General features: G+C 47.3%; 2 protein-coding genes across 9 annotated transcripts in view; one reads left to right on the forward strand and one right to left on the reverse strand.

The window, feature by feature from the left end:
• LOC307209507 (uncharacterized protein) overlaps positions 1–26,179 on the reverse strand; it is a 200,319-nt gene that overhangs the window by 112,900 nt on the left and 61,240 nt on the right. The window lies entirely within an intron of this gene.
• On the forward strand, positions 4,276–23,338 carry LOC307209525 (uncharacterized protein). Of its 5 annotated transcripts, XM_079964691.1 has the most exons (3): positions 4,296–4,465; positions 7,427–7,559; positions 7,803–11,403. In XM_079964691.1, exon 3 carries the CDS (start codon positions 7,954–7,956, stop codon positions 9,871–9,873), a length of 1,920 nt encoding a protein of 639 aa, XP_079820817.1. In that variant the 5' UTR covers positions 4,296–4,465; positions 7,427–7,559; positions 7,803–7,953; the 3' UTR covers positions 9,874–11,403. The 5 variants fall into 5 exon arrangements, with proteins under 5 accessions (XP_079820821.1, XP_079820817.1, XP_079820818.1 ...); XM_079964695.1 differs by lacking the exons at positions 7,427–7,559; positions 7,803–11,403 and adding an exon at positions 20,615–23,338 and having other exon boundaries at positions 4,276–4,465; XM_079964692.1 differs by lacking the exon at positions 7,427–7,559.

Below are 26,179 nucleotides of genomic sequence, written 5' to 3' on the forward strand. Positions count from 1 at the left end.
ACCACTTTAGCTAATGGGGCCTCCTGCTGCCACCACGCTGCCAGAGCCCGATTTCTGTTCTTATCCTGAAGCAAAGTTCTTAACCTGAAGCACTATTTCTGGGTTAGCGGAGTCTGTAACCTGAAGCGTATGTAACCCGAGGTACCACTGTATGTTCTTCTTGTTCTCTTATTCTATTTCTTAGGTCCACAAGCTGCGCATATTCCATCAGTTTAAGTTGCTATTCTTCTTTAATCGCGACTTAGCTCATTTTCCATTTTTGGGCTAACGAAACATAGTAGTAGTAGCAGTGGCATACATAAATAGCTGTTATGTACTGACCTTGGATCCTAGAACAATAGGCAGGTAGGATCCCAGAATACAACAACCTGATTCGCCTGCAGGAGCAGCCCAATCATGTCCCAGGAGGAAGTGAATCAGCCAATCACTCATGACCCATTGTGTAAATAATGTATACAAAGCCTTAGGTTGTTTTTTTTTGGGGGGGGGAAGTCATTCACTGTTTACGAGCTGCAATAAAGAGCATGAAATCACTACACAACTCCAAGTATATTTCAATAGGTTTTTCCAACACCTGGGAATGTCTGTCTGAGTTACGTATCCCCAACAAAAAGGACTCTGTTGTAGTTTTTTTGAAAAGTACATTTAAACATTTTTTTCAATTCATTATGAATTATTTCCCAATACGCTTTTACCCTCTTACAGATCCCCCACATATGACAAAATGATCCCTCAGTCTCATTACATCTCCAAAATGTTTCTGAGGACAATTCAAAGTGTTGGTGCTGATCTTTAAACCCTAAACGGCCTTGGCCCTGTGGACCGGAAGAAGTGTCTCCACCCGCAAGGCTGAGGTCCTCCGCCAAGGGTTTTTGCTGGTTCCCTCAAGGAGAACATCTATCTCAGGGATGTCCAACGGGTCGATCGCGATCTACTGGTAGATCCCAACGAGGTTTTGGTAGATCGTGGGTCGATCTCTGGCTCCTTTTCCTCAGCGTCCTTGAAACTGACTCCTGCCCCCCCTCGCACCCCCTCCATTGTTGTCTGATCAGTGGAAGGGAAGAAGGAGCTTTCTCTTTGTGGCTGTTTTCATCAAAGTGATATAATTGTGAGTGACTTTTCCCCTTTGACCCTTGCCTTTAACCCTGACCCCCCAAAACCGAACCTCCCTCCCAAGAAAGTATTTGTATAAAAACGGGTCTTTCCTCCTCAACAACTTTGACCTGAACCCAAATAAGGGGGGTAGATCATTGCCAGATTTTAATTCTGAAAGTAGATCACAGTGTCTCGGGAGTTGGCCACCCCTGATCTATATGAAGCGGCTGGGATAAATCATTGGGGGGGGGGATTGGGGCTGGGTGTTCATCAGTATGTAGATACCCAGCTCTGCCTCTCCTTTAAATCGGAACCAATGAAGGTGGTGAAGGTCCTGTGTGAGTGTCCGAAGGCGGTTGGGGATGGATGGTGGCTAATGGATTGAGGTGGAATCCTGACACGACAGAAGTACTGTTTTTGGGGGACAGGGGGCAGGCTGGTGTGGAGGACTCCCTGGTCCTGAATGGGCTAACTGTGCCCCTGAAGGACCAGGTGTGCAGCCTGGGAGTCAGTCTTGACTCACAGCTGTCCATCAAGGAGTAGACGAATGGGAAAGATATTAGATAGGAAAGAAACCCAGAAACATAAGGGTCATAGGTTCAGGATATTCTGCAGAACCAGGAAGCACTCCTCAGAAGGGTCAACTGAATCAAAAGAAACGGAAGCTCTGATAGAGTGTCTGAGACAGATTGTTTGTTTTGCAATAAATCTTCTAGCTAAATATGACTTGCATGCTGTGTTATCAAGACGGCAGCCTGGGCTCCTGACATTGTCTACCAGCTCCACCTGGTATGTCGGCTGGGACCCTCTCTGCCCACTCCTTTATGTCTGTTAACCCCCCCCGGGGGGGGGAGATTCCACCATAATCACACCCAGCTGTTACCAACTCCATCTGGTACGCAGGCTAAGACCCTCCCTGCCCGCAGACTGTCTGTCCAGAGTGGTGCATGCTCTGGTCATCTCCCGCTTGGACTACTGCAATGTGCTCTCCGTGGGGCTACCTTTGAAGGTGACCCAGAAGCTACAATTAATCCAGACTGGGGCAGCTAAACTGGAGACAAGGGGCGGCTGCCGGGACCATATAACACCGGTCCTAAAGGATCTTCACTGGCATTTCCAAGCACAGTTCAAAGTGTTTGTGCTGACCCTCAAAGACCTAAACCTGAAGGAGTGTCTCCACTCCCATCATTCAGCCCAGACACCGAGTCGCCTCCGAGCGTCTGATGGTGGTTCCCTCACTGTGAGAAGCAAAGTTACAGAAGTAGATAAAGAATTACACAACTTTTAGAAGATGTCTGAAGGCAGCCCTGTATCAGGAGGTTTTAAATGTTTGATGTTATTACAGATGTTTTTATTACTGGCCCCAACAACATCACACATACCATCTCGGGACTATTTAATTGCTCATCGTCTAATATTGTGTATGCCATCAAATGCCAACAGTGTCCTTCAGCTCTCTATATTGGACAAACAGGCCAAACCTTACGCCAAAGGATAAACAGACATAAATCTGACATCAGGAATCACAAGACAGAGAAACCAGTAGGAGAACACTTCAATCTCCCAGGACATTCTATACAAGATCTCAAAGTAGCTGTTCTATTACAAAGGAATTTCAGAAATAGACTGGAAAGAGAAGCTGCTGAATTGCAACTTATTACCAAAGTGAGAGCTGGACCATAAAGAAGGCTGATCGCCGAAGAATTGATGCTTTTGAATTATGGTGCTGGAGGAGACTCTTGAGAGTCCCATGGACTGCAAGAAGATCAAACCTCTCCATTCTGAAGGAAATCAGCCCTGAGTGCTCACTGGAAGGACAGATTGTGAAGCTGAGGCTCCAGTACTTTGGCCACTTCATGAGAAGAGAAGACTCCCTGGAGAAGACCCTGATGTTGGGAAAGATGGAGGGCACAAGGAGAAGGGGGCGACAGAGGACGAGATGGTTGGATAGTGTTTTCGAGGTTACCAGCATGAGTCTGACCAAGCTGTGGGGGGCAGTGGAGGACAGGAGTGCCTGGCGTTCTCTGGTCCATGGGGTCACGAAGAGTCGGACACGACTAAACGACTAAACAACAACCAAACTTAAAACCATGGAGAGACCTGGTCTGAACAAAGACATTGGATTCTTATCTCATTATACATGACAAAGCCATTTTTCACCTTCTCACCCCTTGCTTTTTCCTGTAAGACCTATTGCAGTCGTTAAGAGTCGTTAAGAGTCGTCAACAGGCTCATCACAGCTATCTGCCAATCACCCAATCCCACCACCCTTCTGAGTAATACCCCTCCCCACCTTCTCACTATATAGAAGGGTCTGGTGGCTTCTGTTTCAGTGTATCTGAAGAAGTGTGCATGCACACGAAAGCTCATACCAAGAACTAACTTAGTTGGTCTTTAAGGTGCTACTAGAAGGAATTTTTTGTTATGTGCACTGTAAGTTGTCCAGTTGGCATAATAATAATACTAATAATAATAATACTCATACTACTACTACTACTACTACTAAAGGTAAAGGTAAAGGTACCCCTGCCCGTACGGGCCAGTCTTGACAGACTCTGGGGTTGTGCACCCATCTCACTTAAGAGGCCAGGGGCCAGCGCTGTCCGGAGACACTTCCGGGTCACGTGGCTAGCGTGACATCGCTGCTCTGGCCAGAGCCAGAGCCAGAGCCAGAGCCGCACACGGAAACGCCGTTTACCTTCCCGCTGGTAAGCGGTCCCTATTTATCTACTTGCACCCGGAGGCGCTTTCGAACTGCTAGGTTGGCAGGCGCTGGGACCGAGCAGCGGGAGCGCACCCCGCCGCAGGGATTCGAACCGCCGACCTTTCGATCGGCAAGTCCTAGGCGCTGAGGCTTTAACCCACAGCGCCACCTGCGTCCCATACTACTACTACTACTACTAATAATAATAATTTCAACTTTACACCTGCCCCCTCCCTTGCCGAGGGCGCCCCTGTCCAAGAGCAGGCTGGGGGGTTCTGCAGCTTTGGCTGGAGGGAAGCACATCAGGGGCGGCTCCGTTCCTTTGCATGCGGAAGAAGGAGCTGGTTTCAGCTGCCGGCACGGAAGGAGGCGCCCCCGCCCTGGAGAAAACTCCGGTGCCTGAAGCTTGCCCAATTTGCCCCCCTCCGCTCCGGCCTCCCCGGCTCCCACCCTCCTTCCGGGGGGGGGGGGCGGCGGCTCTCCTTCGTAGCTCTATGGGCAGACGCATTCGGAAAGGAAGCCGAAGAGCGTCGGAAATTGCCGAGCCGGAGGGGAGGGGAAAGGAGCCCCTCCCCCCGAGGGGGCGCCTCCTTGGAGACCCCCCGAGAAAGGAAATCGGAATAGCAGAGCGAGCGATGGAAGCGGAGGGACAGAGAGGACAAAGAGGTAAAGCTGTAGGGCGGGGAGGGGGGCGAAGGGCGGGGAGGGGAAGGGGGCAGAGACCCCCCCCCCAACAACAGAGGCCCCGATGCATGCAATCCGGCTGGAGATCGGGGCCCCTCCTTTCGCAGGGATTGCATTGCACGCCCCCCCCCCCCGAGATCAGCCTTCCTGCCTTTTACTATGGGAAATGCGGGGGGGGGGGCTTTCTGCAGAGGGAGCACCGGCAGGGTTTGCATTGCAAGAGCTCCTTTGCAGCGCAAGGAGATGCTCAGCTGTCAAGAGATGCTCAACTCCCCTGCCCCCCCTTGGGCGCCTTTGAGGCAATAGAAATGGGAGGCCCCCCCAGGGCTGGGACTTGAACCCCCTGGCAGGAATCCCTGGGGCGCCGCGATCCTAGGCTAGGTGGGTCCCCTTTGGGGGGAGAAGGGTTAATGGGGGCGAGAGAGGCCTGGATGGAGACCCCCCCCCGTCTCCCTCCTGGGATGGGGAGAGATTTGGCAGGAAGGCTGAGCCGGCCAGGGGGGCCTCTGGGCAAAGGGGACCCGGGGGGGGGGGCGGAGGGAGGAAGGGAGCATCCCTGGGGAGGGATTGAAGCCATCTTGGAGAAAGAGAGAGGGACTGGGGGGCCTGCCTTGACTTCTCCCTCCTGCCCAGGAATCTGCCAGGACTAGACCAGGGAGAGATCCCTGAGCAGGAGCCCCGATCCAGCCACCCTCTCCTCCCCTGAAGCTCAGTCCTTGCCCTGCCTCAGGTCCCAGATCAGGAGCTGCAGGATGCGCTGGGGGCTGTTAGAGCGAGTCCAACCATGGGGGGAAAGAGGAAAGGGAGGAAGCCCCCTTTATTATTCCCCCCCCCCTTTGAGGCTTCTCTCTGGGCAACTCCGGTCTCTCCCACATGCCTGTGTTTCTGTGCAGAAGCATCTAAAGGGCTCCCCCCCCCCCAGAGACACCTGGGCCCAACTCCTTCTCACCTGGTTTCCATTATTCCCAGTATATCAGTTCACTTAAATCTGTGGGATTTAAGAGATTGGGAAGATTGTTATGTAAATGGGTGGGTTCCTGTGTCCCCCCCTTTATTTTTAATAAACCTATTAGTCTCTTTCTCTTCCCCAGGGCAGCCCAAAGTGACTTACAACCTGTTGTTGTTGTTGTTGTTATGTTCCACGGTGACACTCCAAGGCCTTCTTTGTCGCGTTTCCTGTATTTTGGGGGCAGAGAGAAGGCTGTTCTCAGGGCCTGCTCCACCATGAGGGAAACTGAGGCAGCCCCCTCAGGCAGGAGACCCAGGGAGGGGCAAGGAGGGGACGGAGCGGAGTCCCATTTGGCCAGCCCTGATTTAACCCTCTATCCTCTCATCCAGTGGAAGGTGCTGTCCCATTGCCAGTGTCCCAGCCTTGGGAAGTCAATGGTGCAGGATGATTTGGGAATGTGAGCAGTTGGTTGGACTTCATCAGGAAGATGTTGGAGATCACGGAGGAAGGAGAAATGAAAGCGTTTTCAGGGGAGGGGGAAGAAGGGGAAAGTGTGTCCCCCCAGATAAGACTCCCATCCTCCCTGGCCATGGGCCATCCTTGCTTGGGCAGGTGGTACTTTGAGTCCAACCACATATGTAGGGCCAGAGGTGCCTCAACTCAGCATAGAAGGTTCCTCTAGGGCTCAGTGTTACTTGGGAGTTGGTGGAACTGGATCTTAAGGGTTCTTGAGACATTTCCAAGGGATTGTGATTGGTATCCAGACCCTAACACTATAAAGCCAAGGTGTCCCCACTGAGCAGTTTATCAACCCTGCTGGCCCCTGGGGAAGACCTTCTGAAGGAAATAGTTTCCCCCCAAATTGCTTCCTTCCTTCCTCAGCTGCTGCTGCCCACACTAAAGGAATGTCTGGATGAAATCCCAGGGATGCTTGGCTCCTATTACAAAGAGATCCAGTTGATATTCTAGAATAAAGTGTGGCTAAGATTCCGAGTCACAATCGTGGCTGAAAAATACAGCCAGGGAATATGAAACTGATTTGAAGATTGGTTTCTTCTATTCAGGTGGACACACCGCTGGTTTTATCTTCTTTCTTTTCTTTCCCACAATAAGTGTATTAAAGGTGTTATTCACCTTTAATACCTTTTTCAGTGTCACACATATTTTTATCTTGTGATCTTCAAATGAATAGAGGTATAACAATTTAATAAAGAATTCCCAGTTGGAGCAGAGCTAGAATATCCAGAAGCCCTTGGCCACCCAGGGCAAAGGAGGAAGAACAGTGAGAGAGGCCTGGACAGGGAATCTCCACTAAGATAAGCCAGTGTCAGGAGGCGGGTGCGAGACCCGGCGGGATATAATTATTATAAATCCTAATTGGGGCGGGTGTCTCAATCTGGCCTTCCTAGCGGTCAGGCTCCAGCTGCTTTCCTTCTGCATCTCCAGCTCTCTCCATTCCATAATGCAAGGCTGAGAGATGGAGGTCCAGCCCCAAGAACATTCTCCAACTGAGCACCAAGCCTTGTCACTAGACTTAAATATGGGTCTCCAAAAATGGTCAATATGGAAGTCCTTAGGCCAAAGGGACTGTGCTGGTGATTAATAAAGATCTAGAGGTCGAAGGGGACAAAATGTGGCCCAAGGGGTGGAGGATTATGTTCGATAGTTTTATTGCTTTATTGTTCGGCGCCGAGCCACACTTCCCCTACGAGCCTCTGCAGGTCATAAAGCAATTAGCAATTAGCAAAGTTGCACAGCGGCCGTGTGTTGAAAGAGCAGTAAATCAGTCCCAAACATTTCTTCTGTCCTAATATCTCTTTATTAGAACAAAATAGCGTATTTACAATCTCCAATAGCCATCCGTGTTAAGCTGCATCTTCTCTCTCTGCTTGCAGCGTCGTAACAGAATGCTTTCGATTTCCACTCAGTACACAGCATTCCAAGCTGCTTTCCTCAGGTCCTGGCTTACTTCCCTTGTTGTCTCCTCCTCTCAGGCTCGAGGCACAGAAGGTTAACCCTTCACTACACCCAACAGATTATTGTGCAGAGGATGAAGAACTTCATGGTGAACTTAGGACCCTGATGAATATTGGCCAGGTTCATGGACATAGAGCAGCTCCCTTTCCTGTGAGAAACCAGTTTATGTAAAAAGTAAACCCCAAAAGTCTACCGCATTCTGAGATAATGCTGCTTCATTAACTATAATTAAGGGTTATGAAATGTTGATGATGCATTACTATTATTTGACATTATTTCATTTGCATTTCCTAAAAATTTGGAACATATGGAGGACAGGAGAGAATGTACAAGATGTTAAAATAAGTGGAGGTTGTAATTCATGTGTGTAATATTCCTTTGTTCTCTTCCCAGAAAATAAATAGGATTTTCTCCCCCACCCCCCGTTTAAGAAGAAAATGGAGAAGGCAGTCAGAATTCTGGTGGGCGATGTCCAATAGGATTAACAAAGAAACCATTTAAATGTATGGAGTGTGGAAAGAGAGAGGAGAAATAATTTGAAAGTATGGAGTGTGGGAAGAGCTTCAGTAGCAGGGGAACACTAAGAAAACATCAACGGACTTGCACAGGGGAGAAACCATTTAAATGCATGGAGTGTGGAAAGGGCTTCACTTCTCATCAAGTACTTAGAAGTCATCAACGGACTCACACGGGGGAGAAACCATTTAAATGTATGGAGTGCGGGAAGAGTTTTACTGAAAATGGAACACTAAGAAGACATCAATGGACTCACACTGGAGAGAAACCATTTAAATGCATGGAGTGTGGAAAGAGCTTCATTGATAGAGGAACACTTCGAATCCATCATCGAATTCACACGGGGGAAAAACCATTTAAATGTGAGGAGTGTGGGAAGAGCTTCACTTATAAGGGAGCACTAAGAAAACATAAACGGACTCACACAGGGGGAAAACCTTTTAAATGTATGGAGTGCGGAAAAAGCTTCACTGATAATCGAGTACTCAGAAGTCATCAACGGACTCACGTGGGGGGGAAACCATTTAAATGTATGGAGTGTGGAAAGGGCTTCACTTCTAATCAAGTACTTAGAAGTCATCAACGGACTCACAAGGGGGAGAAACCATTTAAATGTATGGAGTGCGGAAGGAGCTACATTGACAGTGGAACACTAAGAAAACATCAACGGACTCACACAGGTGAGAAACCATTTAAATGTATGGAGTGTGGAAAGAGCTTCACTTATAGTGGAACGCTAAGAAGACATCAATGGGTTCACAAGGAGGAGAAACCATTTAAATGCATGGAGTGTGGGAAGAGCTTCACTGAGAGTGGAAAACTTAGAATTCATCAATGGATTCACACTGGGGAGAAACCATTTAAATGCATGGAATGTGGAAAGAGCTTCACTGGAAGTGGAAAACTTATAATTCATCAACGCACTCACACTGGGGAGAAACCATTTAAATGCATGGAATGTGGAAAGAACTTCATTGATATTGGAAACCTTAGAATTCATCAACGCACTCACACGGGGGAGAAACCATTTAAATGTATGGAGTGTGGAAAGAGCTTCAGTGACACTGCAAAATTTAGAAGACATCAACGGACTCACACGGGGGAGAAACCATTTAAATGCATGGAGTGTGGAAAGAACTTCATTGATAGTGGAACATTAAGAAAACATCAACGGACACACATGGGGGAGAAACCATTTAAATGCATGGAATGTGGAAAAAGTTTCAGTGACAATGGAAAACTTAGAATTCATCAGCGGACACACACAGGGGAGAAACCATTTAAATGCATGGAATGTGGAAAGAGCTTCCGTCACAATGGAACCCTTAGAATTCATCAACGGACTCACACGGGGGAGAAACCATTTAAATGCATGGACTGTGGTAAGAGCTTCATTAACAGTGGAACACTAAGAAAACATCAACGGACCCATACAGGGGAGAAACCATTTCACTGCATGGAGTGTGGGAAGAGCTTCACTGATAGTGGAACACTTAGAATTCATCAACGGACTCATACAGGTGAGAAACCATTTCAATGCATGGAGTGTGGAAAGAGCTTCAGTCGGAGTGGACTCCTTACAAACCATCATCATATTCACACGGGAGAGAAACCATTTAAATGCATGGAGTGTGGAAAGAGCTTCAGTCGGAGTGGCCACCTTACAAACCATCATCTTATTCACACGGGGGAGAAACCATTTAAATGCATGGAGTGTGGAAAGAGCTTCACTGAGAGTGGACACCTTAGAAACCATCATCTGATTCACACGGGAGAGAAACCATTTAAATGTATGGAGTGTGGAAAGAGCTTTAGTCAGAGTGGACACCTTAGATACCATCAATGGACTCACAGAACGGAGAAACCATTTCAATGCTTGGAGTGTGGAAGGAGCTTCAGTACAAGTGGAGTTCTTACAAAACATCAACAAACTCATACAGGGGAGTAACAATATAAGTCCCATGGAAGTGGACAGAGGTTCCATTGTAGTGGAAGTATTATAAACAATCAAAAGACTCTGAGGGGTAAGAGCTCTAAGAGCGGTAACACCTACAGGCCATGAATTAACTCAAAGAAGAGATATGGTTTATAGAGTGTAGAACCTATTTCTCTCCAAGTCGACACTTTCTTTCACATCAGTAACAAGAAATCAATCTGAATTGCATGCAGCGTATGTGAGCTTCTGTTGTTTGTAACGTGGTCTAGACGTTTATTTAAAGTAATGAAGGTAAAATTTCACAATAGTAAGCATAATATAATATTTAATGTGAATCTGTAGTGTTGCTTCTGAATGAGGATGGACTGAGAGTGAGCTGGTGTTGGTGTTTGGTGGAGGGAGTTGGAAATCTTTGTATCTGGGAATGGAGAGTTGCTCAAAGTGGAGCTGAGACTGGTGGTGTTGCTTTGGAAGCAGAGTTAGACTAATATTAGAGGAACAGCAGCATAACTCCCATTGTTATAATTGCAATAGTGGAACCATGAAGACACAGAAAGATTGAAAGCACCTACTTATATGCCGAAGGTAATCTTGAAACCCTGATCTATTCTTTTGATTTATAGAGGCATTATGTCAGATATAATGTGTATAGATATATTTGGTGGCAGGAGAAATAAAAGGGGCATTCCCTGGCATAGCCAGGAAAGGCTCTGTTCCCAGCTGCACGTCTTGCATGAGGAGGGAAGGGGGCACAGGGAAGAAGGGGCCGTACCAGAGCATCTCAGAGCAATGTTGGGAGGGGGGCACATGGTGACGCAAGTGTGTGTAGAATGCTGTCCCCAAAATGACGCAGGCGAGAAACAATATGGATGCGTATAATGTGGAAGGAGGGTCCGGTAGGTCCCAAACCCAGAGTGCTAAGGGTCAGCTTCCTCCAAATCCACCAGCTGCCCCAAGGCACGATCCCCCTCTGGGCCCTGAAGATGGAAAGCCTCCTTGCACTTTTGCAACTGGACATGATCCGAGGGAGTCCTCCTGCCAGCAGAGCACAATGCATACTATTGATGTAATTATCTTATTGTTGCTGTTGCCATCATGGACTGGCTGGATGCAGAGAAGGGGGGGGGGAGACCCTTCTTTTCGCTCTCCTAAATCTTCCACCATTCCTGCTTCACTGGATTCCATGAGTTCTATTTTTATTGGGGGGGGGGCTTTTCTCTATCCTCTTTCTCCATTCTATCTGACATGTCCTTCCTTCCTCGTCTTCTCTCCAAACTGAAAGGTCCCAGATACTGAACTGTGCACAGTACTCCAAATTTGTTCACACCATAGATCTCCATAAATAATTTCCATTCATCCTTAAGGAGCAGCCATGAGATTGGTACGTGTCTGTTTACATTCCAGCACAGTATGCTGGGAACTTCCGTTGTGTGTATAGCTTTTGCTTTTCTCTGTCTCTCTGAGAATACAAAGAGAGAGACAGAATGTTTCTTTGTCCTGATTTATGATTAATAAATCCGTAGTTGTAGTATGCTTCCACAAGCCTCACGCCTATTCTGTGTCCGCAGTTCACTCTGCTGATATAGTGTGCCGTGGCTTCAAAGCCTGGGTTGCTGATTTACATCGGAGCAGAGGCTGATGGGTCTTCGCAGCAGGACGGCTGGAAGGAGATGACCCACCTGAGGCTAGCCAGCTGGCCATGCAACAAGATCTGCACTACAACCATTAGGAGAGTAGCAGGTGTATTTTCAATCAGTTCCCTAAACATCCCCAGCGTGAGATTTGCAGTTTCCTGAGCCAGTGCACACAGGGTCAACAATTTCCCAGAGTTACCTAACATGACCCCAAGGTCTCACTCCTGGTCCCTCACCTCCTCCTCATCAGCCCAACGTACATCTGTTTAATCTTGTTGACCATGAACTGGAACCCTGCCAGAACCAATGGATGGTGCCAGCTTGGTTCTATGACAAAGGAACATGTAAAATGTCAAACATTAAGAACTTCCCTGAAGGGCTTCAGAGGTCTTCCAAAAGTTACTTTCTCTCTTTGACATCTGATGATGATGATGATGATAATAATAATTATTAATAAATTATTATGGGGGCCTGTGTTCCACAGGGAGGGCGCCACTACCAAGAAGGCCCTCTGCCTGGTTCCCTGTAATTATGAGGGAACTGCCAGAAGACCCTCGGAAGTGGACCTCAGTGTCCGGGCTAAATGATGGGGGGATTTTCTTTTCCTTGTGTTAGATGGATGTTGAAACAAGGTGTGATTGACTAGGCCATGTCTAGATCACAAATTTCTACCCAAGAGCCACAATTGCTTTGCATTCACAAACGCTATGTGAAATATCACTAGTAAACAGAATAATTTAAACAAGGAAACCAACAACAGTATTAAAATTGCAGGGAGAGAGAAAAAAAGTGGATTTAAAATGACCCAACCACAAGATGAAAAGTCTCCCTACTAAATGAGGGAAGGGAGAGGCATGGGGGGGGGGCTTTTGAAGTCTCCCTGCTGGCAAGGGAATTCCAGAGCAAGGACGCCCCTGTCTGTCTGGAATCCCTCGCTGCCTCATCTCCAGCAGGAAGGGGGGATTTCCAGACTGGGACCCTTCACTCTTAGGGGGAGGTGCTGGGGCCTGGGCAGCTGGATGGATGGACATCAGCCTGCAGAAATGCACACCCCCCCTTCCTTTCACAGGACTGTTGTGGTGTTGCATGTGTGTGACAAGGCAACACTCAAGAACAGTTCCCACCAACCACCATTACATCATTCCTCCACTGCCCACAAGAAGGCGATCTTTTGTCTACACATGGTAGAATCCTAGAATTGCAGAGTTGGAAGGGACCACGAGGGTCATCTAGCCCAGCCCCCTGCAATGCAGGAATATTTTGCCCAAAGTGGGGCTCAAAGCCCCGACCCATAGATTCAGAGTCTCATGCTCTACTGACTGAGCTCTAAAAGGGAGAGTTTCAGTTCAAGCAGAGCCCAGAATAATTAGGGTTGCCATATTTCAAAAAGTAAAAACCAGGAGAACCCCAAAACTGTAGAGCTTTTTCTTTTTTAGACAAGGCCCCAAATAAACGCCAAAAAAGCCCATGATTTTTCGACTGACTTGTCTTAAATTCAGAACAAAGTGCCATCTTTTGGAAATTCCGCCTTTGAAATCTTTTGCTAGTCTTTCTTTTGAATGGGGGGGGGGGCGGTTTTCAATCTGGCCAGTCCCCACGCAAAAGAATAAATGGAAACGTATCAAAAAGGGCTGCATTTGGAAACCACCCTGGTTGCAAACCACTCCGGGTCCTTTGGCCTCCTGCTAGCAGAACTGCCTGAACTGCAGTGTATCAATAAGCCCCATGTCTCTTCCCACCCCCCGAGGCTGGGTCCATCTCTGGGCTTCACAGAGGACACCCCCTGGGCTGGGGGGGAGGGACCCCCCTTGGCTTCCCCGGCTCAGCCCCTCCCCCACTCTCCTGACCCACGGGGGGAGGGGCAGCCCTTCCCTCCTTCTCATTCATCCTCTTCCCTTGCAGGTTTAAAATCACGTCCTTCTCTCCCCGCAAACCCAGGTCACCCCCAAATATGATGCCCCCCCCGCAGCCATCTCGACCCCCTGCTGTGGGGAGGAGGAAGGAGGGGGGCCATGTCCCCATGGAGCCCCCAGAGGCAGCGCCGTCCCGTCCGCTTCCCATCCCAACACAGGGAGGGGCTGCTCTGTGGATGTAGCTCTAGGGGCAAGCGAATCCCAAAAGGAACCGGAAGTGTCGCTGCGAAATGCGCCGGAAGTTTCGAGGAGAGGGGAGGAGGGGCGTCAGTGGAGGAACCCCCCCCCCCAGCCCTTTCTATTGCCGACAAGGAAAGCGGACTAATCTGGAGCCAGGGAGGCGGAGGACCAAGAGGTAAAGAGGGAGGGAGAGAAGGGGGGGATAGGGGAGGGGGATATAAGGGGGGAGGACGAAGAGACCCCCCCGTAAGGAAAGCGCCCTCCCTGGGGCCCGTCGACAGGGGCCCCGATCCAGGCCCCGACCCAGGGGGGAAGGGGGGAGCCAACACCTGCAGGGATCTACACCTGGCAAGATCTCCTGGGCAGCAGCAGCAGCACCGCCAGACTCCCCTTTCGCTTTCCTGGGGGGCCGAGAGATGCTCAGCTGCCCTGCCCCCCCGGACGCCCCAAGCAGGGCTGGGGGTGGGGCTGAGCCCCCCATTCTCCCTGGGGTCGTGGGGCCCCTGGCTGGGGAAAGGGAGAGAGGGAGTCCAGGGAAGGGTTAATGGAAGGGGGAGGAGCCTCGACAGAGACCCCTCCCCTTCCATCACATCTTATTCCCCAGTCTCCCTGCTGGCAGTCCCAGATCATCATTGCCATACAGGATTGTCCTGAATACCACCATTTGGTAGCCAAGCCCAAACCCAAAAGTCCCACTGAGATGATGATTGATAATATTGTCATTTATCCATTTTAGACCCCTAAGTAGCAGCAATTGCAAGGACATTGTGCTGCTCTCCTCTGTACAGTTCCATCCCTATTTCAGACCTTGTGGCCGATTTAAATGTTTAGCTGCTGATAACATGGCAGCGTTTAGCAGGTGATATTGGAGGTTTAGCTGGTAATAAACCACAAGTGATATTGTCAGTTTTGGTAATGATAACATTACGATCTTTATCTGCTAATAGCCCTGCAATATTTAGCAGGTGATATTGTGAGGTTTAGCTGCTACTAACATTACAGCGTTTAGCTGGTAAGTTATGGCAATGTTGAAAAGCAGGTGTTGCCTAGCCCTTGCACACATTGTGATTCATAATATATTGCCAGCTCAGTATTAGGAAACAGTTATCACGATGTAAACTTCAAGCCAGTCTTGGGCAATATACCAATATATCACCCAGCTCTAATCATGACCTATATTTCTGACCCAGTGTATCATTGCTGATTTTACCAGTTTGTCCCCAGGAATCCCTGGGGTCATGGGGCACCTGGCTGGGTCCCTTTTGGGTGGGGAAACGGAGAGAGGGAGTCCATGGAAGGGTTAAAGGAAGGGGAGGAGCCTCGACAGAGACCCCTCCCCTTCCAGCACCCCTGACCCCCCTTCTCCCCCCTTCCCTGATGACACTACCAGGTTATCTGTATTCACTAGGACTCATCTCCATACTTGGGATTGTCCTGAATTCCACCATTTGGTAGCCTAGCCCAAACCCAAAAGTCCTGCTAGGATGCATCTTGGCTTTCCTGCTGATGAAACTGAGTGTGTGATGACTGATAATATTTTCATTTATCCGTTTCAGACCCCTAAGTAGTGGCAGCTGCCAGGACATTGTCCTGTTCGCCTCTGTATAGTTCCAGCCTTATTTCAGACATTGTGGTAGATTGCAATCAGGGTGGATTTGATATAAATCAAATTGATTTCAATCACAATTTACAATAAATCACTAGTCAGTATGATTCTATTTAAATCAAAAATTTCTGATTTGGTTACACTATTAGAAATACATAGACAGATAATTATGAAATAATTCTGAGGTTTAAAAAGTTAACTGTCTATATTTGGACAACAGTTCTCCTGTAATTTATTGGAAGGAGAAAAATAATCATTTCCTTAATAACAACTTAAACTATTTAACTAAAACAATAATATTATAGCATGTTGGTAAACATATTTTTTTTATAAAAAACAACCAAGCAGACTGAGTTTTAGCACACATGAAAAACTCAGAACTTATGCATTTCACCACCTCCACTACCAGCCACCCCTTTGGATTGGCTTCTGCATCCAGGTGCCTATTCTGTACAGTTAAGTGTTAGTGCGGTTGTTGGAACCCAGTGGGATTGGGAAGAAGTTGCCAGCCCTGAAGAGCCTTCAGCGCTTCCCTCAAGTCTGACTTGCACAATTATTACACAAAGACCCCAAGATGTGTGGAGTATTCTGCTCACAAGGTTGCACTTTCATTTTTACTGCTTCACACTTAGCTACTTGTGCAAATCTCTTCCACTGCAAACCATCTTTTCATTGAACCTCTTGGAACTACCCCACCTCCCGCAGAAGCCGCGTGCCCTTTAAAAAGCACGCCGCTCTTGGGGGCTTTTCCCTGAGGAGGGAGAAGGGACTGACTGGCTGCGTCAGTCCCTTCTCCCACCTTGTAAAAAAGCCCGCAGGAGCCGTGTGCTCCTTAAAGGGTGTGCAGCTCCTGTGGGCTTTTGCGGGAGGTGGGGAATACTCCCAGAGCTTGTCAGGGCTGGCGGGGGAAGCCCGGGATGAAGGCTCGATGCTGCCCTGTGGAGGCTTCGCGGGCTACCCCAGAAGCCAGAACAGCGAGAGAGAGCGCTGCGCAGCTCTCCCTCTAGCTGTTTTCGCTTCTGCCTTAGTGGCGCAAAGCCTCCGCAGGGCACCAGGGAGCTCTGCTCAGCGCTCCCTTTAAATAATATTTTTCTTCTTGAATTCCCCCTCTAGAAACTAGGTGCCCCTTATGATCAGGTGTGCTTATAGAGCGAAAAATACGGTAGGTAGGAGAAAATAACAGAGGCCAACCAGAGTATATGGAGAAGCAAAGCGGCTAGTAAGCCGGATCTTTTTTGCAACAGTGTCCCCCCCCTCACCGCAACCAGGAGGGAGGTGTGCAAGGCCTTATATAGTCTTTTGAAATTGCCCACCCAAGACCCCCCCCCCCAAATATCATACAGAAGGAGACTGTCTCCAGCAGGAATACATCACAGGAGGCGGTCTACAGCAGAAAACCTGTCCCCAAGGATACCTGTTAATGGTCACTAACTGCATTATCTGGGCAGCCTGGGCATTCTTTTGTGATGGTAAATACTTTAGTTCCTGAATCCAGGTCACAGGCCCACCCTGTTCATCCCTCCTTAAGACAGTATTTGTAAGCACAAAGACAATGGGAAGGCTTCCATTTGCCTCCTTTACTGCAGAGGAATATTTGAGTACGTTTCCGGACACAATTCAAAGTGTTGGTGCTGACCTTTCAAGCCCTAACAGCCTCAGTCCTGTATACCTGAAGGAGCGTCTCCACCCCCATTGTTCTGCCCAGACACTGAGGTCCAGCTCCAAGGGCCTTCTGGCGGTTCCCTCCCTGCGAGAAGTGAGGTTACAGGGGACCAGTCCATTGCCCTGTGGAACGCCCTCCCATCAGATGTCAAGGAATTAAGCAGCTATCTTACTTTTAAAAGACATCTGAAGGCAGCCCTGTTTAGGGAAGTTGTTAATATTTCATGCTTTACTGTTTTTAACACTCGATTGGGAGCCACCCAGAGTGATTGGGGAAACGCAGCCAGATGGGCAGGGTATAAATAATAATTTTATTATTATTATTATTATTATTATTATTATTATTATTAGTCTGTGGTGCTCAATGTTTAGGTATAGTAAATATTAGAATTTAATTAGAACTTGTGTGTTATAGCGGGGATATGTTATAAGATAGTCTCAGTGTATTTTAGAAAGGGAGTTATGTAAAGGGTTTTTCATGTTTGATCCGTGTTTCTGTGTAAATGCTGTGCGTCAGACTGAGAATGTCATCAGGAATGTCTAGGAAAGGGTCACCTGCTTCTGAGCATCAGAAATGAGCATGGAAAGAGTTAATATCATAAACCTACCGGAATCGGCCCCCACCCTTTGTAACAAGCAGCTGTAGTTCTTTTGGGATTTAATATCAGCTCATGAAAAGTTGGGCACATGACCCAGAAAGCTGCCTGGCTCCATCCGTCTGAAGGCGGAGATATGCACCACACGCCATAGTCAAATTCAGCTGGACTTGCCATGGGAATGCAGAAGGGGCAAGCAAGGAAGGGGGAGACGGCCAAAGAAACCTGCTCTCACACAAGTGCCCCCCTGCCAATTCCGTAACATTAGCAAAGCCCAAGTTCAAACACCAGCCCCTATTTAAAAGAGGCCCCCGTAATGACACACTGGGCTGCCCTTTACGGTTGCCGTAAGTTACTCTTCCAAGTCCCAAAAGCGCGCAGCAACTCCGGTCTATTTTGCAGGGCTGTTGTAACAGGGACCCCCTACGCCACTGTCCAGGGCAGCCCAAAGTGACGTATAACCAATTGTTGTTGTTGTTGTTTTCCACGGTGAGACTCCAAGGTCTTCTGTGTCATGTTTCCTGTGCAGTGGACGCTCAGGTTGCGAACGTGATCTGTGCGGGAGGCACATTCACAACCCGCAGTGCCGTGTCTGTGCATGTGCGGGTTGCAATTCAGTGCTTCTGCACATGCGCAAAGCGTGATTTAGTGGTTCTGCACATGCGCGAGTGCCAAAACCCAGAATTAACCTGTTCTGGTACTTCTGGATTCTGTGCGGTGTGCAACCCGAAAACACAACTCGAAGCGTCTGTAACCCGAGGTATGGCTGTATTTTGGAAGGCAGCGGGAAGGCTGTTCTCAGGGCCTGCTCCACCATGAGGGAAACTGAGGCAGCCCCCTCAGGCAGCAGATGCAAGGAGGGGGCGGAGCTGAGTCCCATTTGGCCAGCCCTGATTTAACCCTCTATCCCAGGCATAGGCACCCTAAGGCCCATGGGCCGGAAGTTTGGAAAAACTTTAAAAAGTATAGGAACTGACATTAGGTGGTCAAAAAATAGTAATTGAAACAAAATGCTTATAAAAAATAAGATAATTACTTAACATTTAGCTTCTATTACACATTATATCCACATAAGTCAATAGAAAAAGTATCAAGAGATGATGTTCAAGATGTGCCCTTTGGGAAATTTGGTTTTGGCAACCGCAAAACAACATCCTTGAAATCAACACTTGCAATGCGGAAGCAAACATACAAGATCCTGGTTTTTTCCTTAGATATGACACTTGTTTTGAGATTATTGTACACTAAGCGGGGCACTTTTATACATATCAATGCGTCCCATGTCTTAGTGTATCAAAGTGCCCCAACAGACATTTTCAAAAAACTAACAATTGTTAATAAAACCACTGAATTTATTTGAAAATCACGTGTAATCCTGATTACTGAGTGGAAAAACTTACCTTTGGTATTTTTAAATCTTAACTAAATGACGTAAAAAAGTGTTGGAACACTTTTACATTTCACATAATTTTTTAGTTGGTTCTCTCATCAAATGCCAACGGCTAAACTGGCGGGCAGCACAGTCACAACTGTTCTACTCACACATGTATAGGCACATTTTGGTGATGTTGCAAAACGAATATCATTTCTTGATATTGAAATATTGTTGGTGTGTCAATGTGCCCCACCTCCCCCATTCCGCATTTTCAGAGGAGGGGGAAGAAGGGGAAAGTGTGTCCCACCAGATAAGACTCCCGTCCTCCCTGGCCATGGGCCATCCTTGCTTGGGCAGGTGGTACTTTGAGTCCAACCACATCTGGAGGGCCAGAGATGCCTGAACTCAGCATAGAAGGTTCCTCTAGGGCTCAGTGTTACTTGGGAGTTGGTGGAACTGGATCTTAAGGGTTCTTGAGACATTTCCAAGGGATTGTGATTGCTATCCAGACCCTAACACTATAAATCCAAGGTGTCCCCACTGAGCAGTTTATCAACCCTGCCAGCCACTGGGGAAGACCTTCTGAAGGAAATCCTTTCCCCCAAAGTTGCTTCCTTCCTTCCTCCGCTGCTGCTGCCCACACTAAAGGAATGTCTGGATGAAATCCCAGGGATGTCTGGCTCCTATTACAAAGAGATCCAGTTGATATTCTAGAATAAATTGTGGCTAAGATTCTGAGTCACAATCGTGACTGAAAAATACAGCCAGGGAATATGAAACTGATTTGAAGATTGGTTTCTTCTTTACACATTATTATTATTATTATTATTATTATTATTATTATATTACATTCAGCTGGACACACCACTGGTTTCATCTTCTTCTTTTCTTTCCCACAATCAGTGTTATTCACCTTTAATACTCACCTTTTTCAGTGTCACACATATTTTTATCTTCTGATCTTCAGATGAAGAGAGGTATACAAATTTAATAAATAATTCCCAGTTGGAGCAGAGCTAGAATATCCAGAAGCCCTTGGCCACCCACGGCAAAGGAGGAAGAACAGTGAGAGAAGCCTGGACAGGGAATCTCCACTAAGATAAGCCAGTGTCAGGAGGCAGGTGCGAGACCCGGTGGCATATAATTATTATAAATCATAATTGTGGTGGGTGTCTCAATCTGGCCATCCCAGCGGTCAGGCTCCAGCTGCTTTCCTTCTGCATCTCCAGCTCTCTCCATTCAATAATGCAAGGCTGAGAGATGGAGGTCCAACCCCAAGAACATTCTCCAACTGAGCACTCCTTCAACCGAAAACAAGCACCAAGCCTTGTCACTAGACTTATATATGGGTCTCCCAAAATGGTCACTGTGCACCTCCTGAGGCCAAAGGGACTTTGCAAGTGATTAATAAAGATCTAGAGGTCGAAGGGGACAAAATGTGGCCCAAGGGGTGGAGGATTATATTGCAGAGGATGAAGAACTTCATGATGAACGTAGGACCCTGATGAATCTTGGCCAGGTTCATGGAACATAGAGCTGCTCCCTTTCCTGTGAGAAACCACTTTTTATAAAACGTAAACCCCACAGTTCAACCGTATTCTAAGATAATGCTGCTTCATTAACAATAATTAAGGGTTATAAAAGGCTGATGATGCATGACCATTATTTTACATTATTTCATTTGCCTAAAAATTTGGAACATATGGAAGACAGGAGAGATTTACAAGACGTTAAAATAAGAGCAGGTGCTAATTGATGTGTGTAATATTCCTTTGTTCTCTTCCTAGAAAACAAATAGGATTTTCTCCCTAACCCCAACCCATCGAAAGAAGACAATGGAGAAGGCAATCAGAATTCTGGTGGGCCATGTGAAATGGGAATAACGAAGAAACCATTTAAATACATGGAGTGTGAAAACAGAGAACATAAACAATTTGAAAGTATGGAGTGTGGAAGGAGCTTCACTGACAGTGGAAACCTTAGAAAACACCAATGGAGTGACACAGGGGAGAAACCATTTAATTGCATGGAGTGTGGAAAGAGCTTCACTGAGAGTGGAACACTTAGAATTCATCAACGGACTCATACAGGGGAGAAACCATTTAAATGCATGGAGTGTGGAAAGAGCTTCAGTCAGAGTGGACACCTTAGAGTTCATCAACGGACTCACACAGGGGAGAAACCATTTAAATGTATGGAGTGTGGAAAGAGCTTCAGTCAGAGTGGAGACCTTAGAGTTCATCAACGGAGTCACACGGGGGAGAAACCATTTAAATGCATGGAATGTGGAAAGAGCTTCATTACTAGCGGAAGCCTTAGAATTCATCAACGGAGTCACACAGGGGAGAAACCATTTCAATGCATGGAATGTGGAAAGAGATTCACTGAAAGTGGATGCCTGAATGCACATCATCAAACTCACACAGGGGAGAAACCATTTCAATGCATGGAATGTGGAAAGAGATTCACTGAAAGTGGAAAACTTAGAATTCATCAACGGAGGCACACAGGAGAGAAACCATTTAAATGCATGGAGTGTGGAAAGAGCTTCAGTCAGAGTGGATCCCTGAATGCACATCATCAAACTCACACTGGGGAGAAACCATTTAAATGCATGGAGTGTGGAAGGAGCTTCACTACTAGTGGAAACCTTAGAATTCATCTACGGACTCACACAGGCGAGAAACCATTTAATTGCATGGAGTGTGGAAAGAGCTTCACTACTAGCAGAAGCCTTAGAATTCATCAACGGACTCACACAGGGGAGAAACCATTTAAATGTATGGAGTGTGGAAAGAGCTTCACTACTAGTGAAAACCTTAGAATTCATCAACGGATTCACACGGGGGAGAAACCATTTAAATGCATGGAGTGTGGAAAGAGCTTCACTACTAGTGGAAACCTTAGAATTCATCAACGGACTCACACAGGAGAGAAACCATTTAAATGCATGGAGTGTGGAAAGAGCTTCAGGCGAAGTGAACACCTTAGAATTCATCAACGGACTCACACAGGAGAGAAACCATTTAAATGCATGGAGTGTGGAAAGAGCTTCGGTCAGAGTGGACCCCTTACATGACATCAACAGACTCACTCGGGGAGAAACAAATAAATGTATGGAGTGTGGAAAGAGCTTCAATAGAAGTGGAAACCTTAGCAAACACCAGCAAACTCAAAAAGGGAAAACCACTTACGTATATGGAGTGTAGATAGCGCTTCAGTCCTGATGTTCTTACAAAACATCAATGGTCTCACAAGGAGGAGAAGCTTTAAGAGTTGAAACCCAACAATCTACCAACAAACTGAAAAAGCAGAAGTGATTTAAATGGAAGGAGTGTGCAGGAAGTGCTTCTATTACTTTATATGTATATAATTTTACATGCACAGACCATCGGCTGTGGGGAGGACTGCAGGGCCTGCTCCCTTCCAGGGCCTTTTCCAACTGGCCCAGGGGGCGTGGCCCAGGCCCTCTCTCCCAGCTATAAAGGGACGCCTGCTGCGGTGAGGCCTCGGACCATCGGCTGGGTGAGGACTGCAGGGCCTGCTCCCTTCCAGGGCCTTTTCCAACTGGCCCAGGGGGCGTGGCCCAGGCCCTCTCTCCCAGCTATAAAGGGACTCCTGCTGCAGTGAGGCCTCGGACCATCGGCTGTGGGGAGGACTGCAGAGCCTGCTCCCTTCCAAGGCCTTTTCCAAAATAGTAATAGGCAAACTATCCCCAACCCCATCCCCACTAATCCCCCTGGTGTACCACCCATTATTCCATCATGCAGCACAAAACCTCCAGATAAAAACCTGGCAAACCAAAGGCTTATATTGCCTAATAGACTTCTACAAAAATAACAAACCTTTGTCAGCACAAGAAATACAAGACAAACTAGAAGACACCCAAATGCCCTGGTTAACACAACACCAATTACAAGCCCTCTTAAACAATCCAGTAGTAAAATCAGCAGCAACTAGGCCCCTGACAACCGTTGAAAACCTCCTCCTAACAACAAAGGGAAACGGTAAAGGGATGGTATCTGCAATATACAAAATACGACTCAAAAATCCCACGAACTCCCTAGACACAATCAAAAAACAATGGGAGGATGACATAGGCTATGAGTTTAACTCCACTCAATGGACCAGAATGTGCTCTAAACCCCAATTTAAATCTATATCAACGAAAAGAAAAGAACTCACTCTGAAGCTCACCTACATGTGGTACCTAACACCAAGAAAACTAGCGCTAATACACCCAGGAACCTCACCAAAATGCTGGAGAGGGTGCACCTCCACAGGCACATACCTCCACGTGTGGTGGGAGTGCCCAAAATCCAACTATTCTAGACAATAGCCATACAAGAAATAAGTAAAATAACCCAACAAGTATTAGAAACCACCCCAGAACTGGCCTTAGTCAACATCTTCCAAGACAATAATGGCCACTTGCACCACAAATAACTCATAACAGCATACAAATCAATATGGCTAACCTGATTCAAAAACACCCACCCACCATACTCACACACGAAAACAAAGTTCGCCACAGCCAATCACAAACAAGCAACCGCACCCTAGGCCAACCCCAATTTCTCTCACCACCAAAGGAACACAAGTGAGTAGCAAAGAGAACCCACACAAACGACGCTGACGCAAAACCCCACACATTAAGCAAATTAGAAACATTGCTTCCCGAGCCCACCCCCCACTCACCTCCCCCCCTCCACCGCTTCCTCCCCCCTTTTCTTCCTAACGTAACCCTAATGTCTCAACAGATGAAACTGACCAATGGAAAATGTAACTTGAAAAAAAAAAAGACATTGCACATACCTTTGTAAACCAAGAAAACTTTAATAATAATAGTAATAGTAAAAACAGCTCCTACCGTCAGAAAAATTTCCTGTGTGTCTAGTCAAAATCTCCTTCCCTGCAACTTGAAGCCACTGGTTCGAGTCCTGCCCTTGAGGGCAGGAGAAAACAAGCTTGCTCTACCATCTTCCATGTGACAGCCCTTCCGATACTTGAAGATGGCTATCATATCTCCTCTCAGTCTCCTCTTTTCCAGGCTAAACATACCCAGCTCCTTCAACCATTCCTCATCAGGCTTAGTTTCCACAACCTTGATCATCTTGGTTGCCCTCCTCTGCCCACCTTCCAGCTTGTCAACGTCCTCCTTAAACTGTGGTGCCCAGAACTGAGACCCTGGGTATTCTGGGTGTGGTCTGACCAAGGCAGAAGAGAGTGGGACTATGACTTCCCTTGACCTAGATGTTGTATTTCCCTTAAAAAATAAAGTAAGTATCTTGAGAGAGCCAGCATGATGTAATAATAATAATAATAATATTTTTTATTTATACCCCGCCCTCCCCAGCCAAGGCCGGGCTCAGAGCGGCTTACAAACAATAATAAAAACAAGAAGAATGATTACAACTTAAAAACAAAAATAAAATACAACATTAAAATAATGGAACATTAAAATATTAAAATGTAGCCTCATCGCAGGAGGAGAAGGAAAAGAAAGAAAAAGAGAGAGAGAGAGAGAGAGAGAGAGAGAGAGAGAGAGAGGGAGGGAGGGAATCAAATTGGCTCCAAGCCAAAGGCCAGGCGGAACAACTCTGTCTTACAGGCCCTGCGGAAAGAAATCAGATCCTGCAGGGCCCTGGTCTCATGAGACTGAGCGTTCCACCAGGCCGGAGCCAGAGTTGAAAAGGCCCTGGCTCTGGTTGAAGCCAATCTAACTTCCTTAGGGCCCGGGACCACTAAGGTGTTGCTATTTATGGACCTTGAGGCTCTCCGTGGGGCATACCGGGAGAGGCGGTCCCGTAGGTATGAGGGTCCTAGGCCGTGAAGGGCTTTAAAGGTCAAAAGCAGCACCTTAAATCTGACCCTGTACTCCACCGGGAGCCAGTGCAGCTTGAAAAGCACTGGGTGAATATGCTCCCATGGCAGAGACCCCGTGAGGAGCCTCGCTGCAGCATTCTGTACCCGCTGGAGTTTCTGGGACAGCTTCAAGGGCAGCCCCGCATAGAGCGAATTACAGTAGTCAAGCCTGGAGATGACCATCGCATGGATCACTGTGGCCAAGTCGGGGCGGGAAAGGTAAGGGACCAACTGCTTGATGCGGCGAAGGTGGGAAAATGTCGCCTTGGCTGTTGCTGTAACCTGCGCCTCCATGGAAAGGGAGGTGTCAAGGATTACACCCAAACTCTTAACGGAAGGCAATGGCACTAATTAGGCCCCCGCAAGAGAAGGGAGTTGGTCCCTCATCCCCATGCCATCCCGACCTAGCCATAGGACCTCTGTCTTCAAAGGATTTAGTTTCAGTCGGCTCCCACGATGTAGTGGTTAAGAGCGGTGGACTCATAATCTGGTGAACCGGGTTCGCGTCTCCGCTCCTCCACATGCAGCTGCTGGGTGACCTTGGACCAGTCACACTTCTCTGAAGTCTCTCAGCCCCACTCACCTCACAGAGTGTATGTTGTGGGGGAGGAAGGGAAAGGAGAATGTTAGCCGCTTTGAGACTCCTTCGGGTAGTGATAAAGCGGGGTATCAAATCCAAACTCTTCTTCCTGGTTATGCCACTAAACAGCCCTTTTATTCCTGATGCCTCCAGAGATAATGTTTTATCTGAACACTTCACATAGCCAAGAATGAGGAGGTGTTGCGACACAATTAATTTATAAAATATAAACAATATATGAGAGTTTGAATATTAATGTGTATGTGTAAGATGCTGTGGTGTTTGCCCGCTCTTTTGGAAATGTCTGTAGAGGGGGAGAGAAAGGGTTAATAGGCAGACCAATAGAAAAGCTGGAGGCGGAGCCTACCTGTTTATAAAAGGGCTTAGCCCCAGGTTGGTTTTAGTGGGTTGGTTGGTTGGTTAAGGCAGTTGGGAAAGCGGTTGGCAGGCAGTTGGAAATAGAGAGACAGTTAGTGCAGTTGGTTATTGTGTGAAGGGAGGTAGAAGAATTAGAGACAGAATAAAGTAAGACTGAGAAGGTAAAGAGTAACAGCGTTTTCAATGCATTTAAAGATTATTTGTGCTTGCAATAAATCACAATCTTCATTGTTAACTACTTCTTCTTCTTCTTCTTCTTCTTCTTCTTCTTCTTCTTCTTCTTCTTCTTCCTCTTCTTCTTCATACAGCCTGGAATAGCATTTGCCTTGTTGTTGTTGTTGCACCACACGGTTGACTCATGTTCAGCTTGTGGTCCTCCAAGACCTCTAGAGCCTTTTCATATGTAGTACTGGCAAGCCTGTTGTTCCTTATCTTATATTTGTGCAGCTAGTTGTTCCTGTCTGTGTGGAGAACCTTACACACCTGACCTTTTTGAGATTGATTGATTGATTGATTGATTGATTGTATT

The sequence above is a fragment of the Podarcis cretensis genome, assembly GCF_951804945.1.
Source record: "Podarcis cretensis genome assembly, chromosome: 2".
NCBI lineage: Eukaryota > Metazoa > Chordata > Lepidosauria > Squamata > Lacertidae > Podarcis > Podarcis cretensis.